At 71.7% G+C, this 407-nt stretch overlaps 1 protein-coding gene across 1 annotated transcript; it reads right to left on the reverse strand.

Moving 5' to 3' along the window:
* Positions 1 to 9: 9 nt before the first annotated feature.
* Positions 10 to 403, reverse strand: LOC106632211 (acyl-coenzyme A thioesterase 5-like; the record flags this gene model as incomplete). Its single annotated transcript, XM_014311723.1, has 1 exon — positions 10 to 403. A coding segment is annotated over one exon (394 nt), but the record flags the coding sequence as incomplete, so codon positions are not given.
* Positions 404 to 407: the final 4 nt, after the last annotated feature.

Consider the following 407-nt stretch of genomic DNA (forward strand, 5'->3'; position numbering starts at 1 on the left):
GGTACTCACCAGGGGGCAGGAAAAGCGTCGCCCGGATCCTCCCTTCTCGCACCGGGACTCTCCGCACCCCGTCCCGCAGGAACGCCCGCTCGTGCTGCGCCTGGGCCAGGAGCCGCCCGGGGCGCTCCCCGTGGCCCTCAAACACCTCCAGCTGCAGGAGGAAGGGGCTCTGCACGTCCCGCTTTACCAGCCGCCAGAAAGGCTTCTGGGGCTGCAAAGCCCAGAGCAGCCCCATGGGCTCCAGGCCGGAGAAGCTGCCTCCCGGCAGCGCAGGACAGCGGGCGAGGTCCAGCTCCCCGTCGTCGCCCGCCTGGTAGTGGGCGCTAGCCTGGAAGAGCTCTCCGGTCTCGTCCCGCAAGGACGTCCGCAGGGTGACCTGCTGCCGCGGGCCCAGGCCCTGCACGGCG

Source organism: Geospiza fortis, unplaced genomic scaffold (assembly GCF_000277835.1).
Source record: "Geospiza fortis unplaced genomic scaffold, GeoFor_1.0 C13024800, whole genome shotgun sequence".
Taxonomy (NCBI): Eukaryota; Metazoa; Chordata; class Aves; order Passeriformes; family Thraupidae; genus Geospiza; species Geospiza fortis.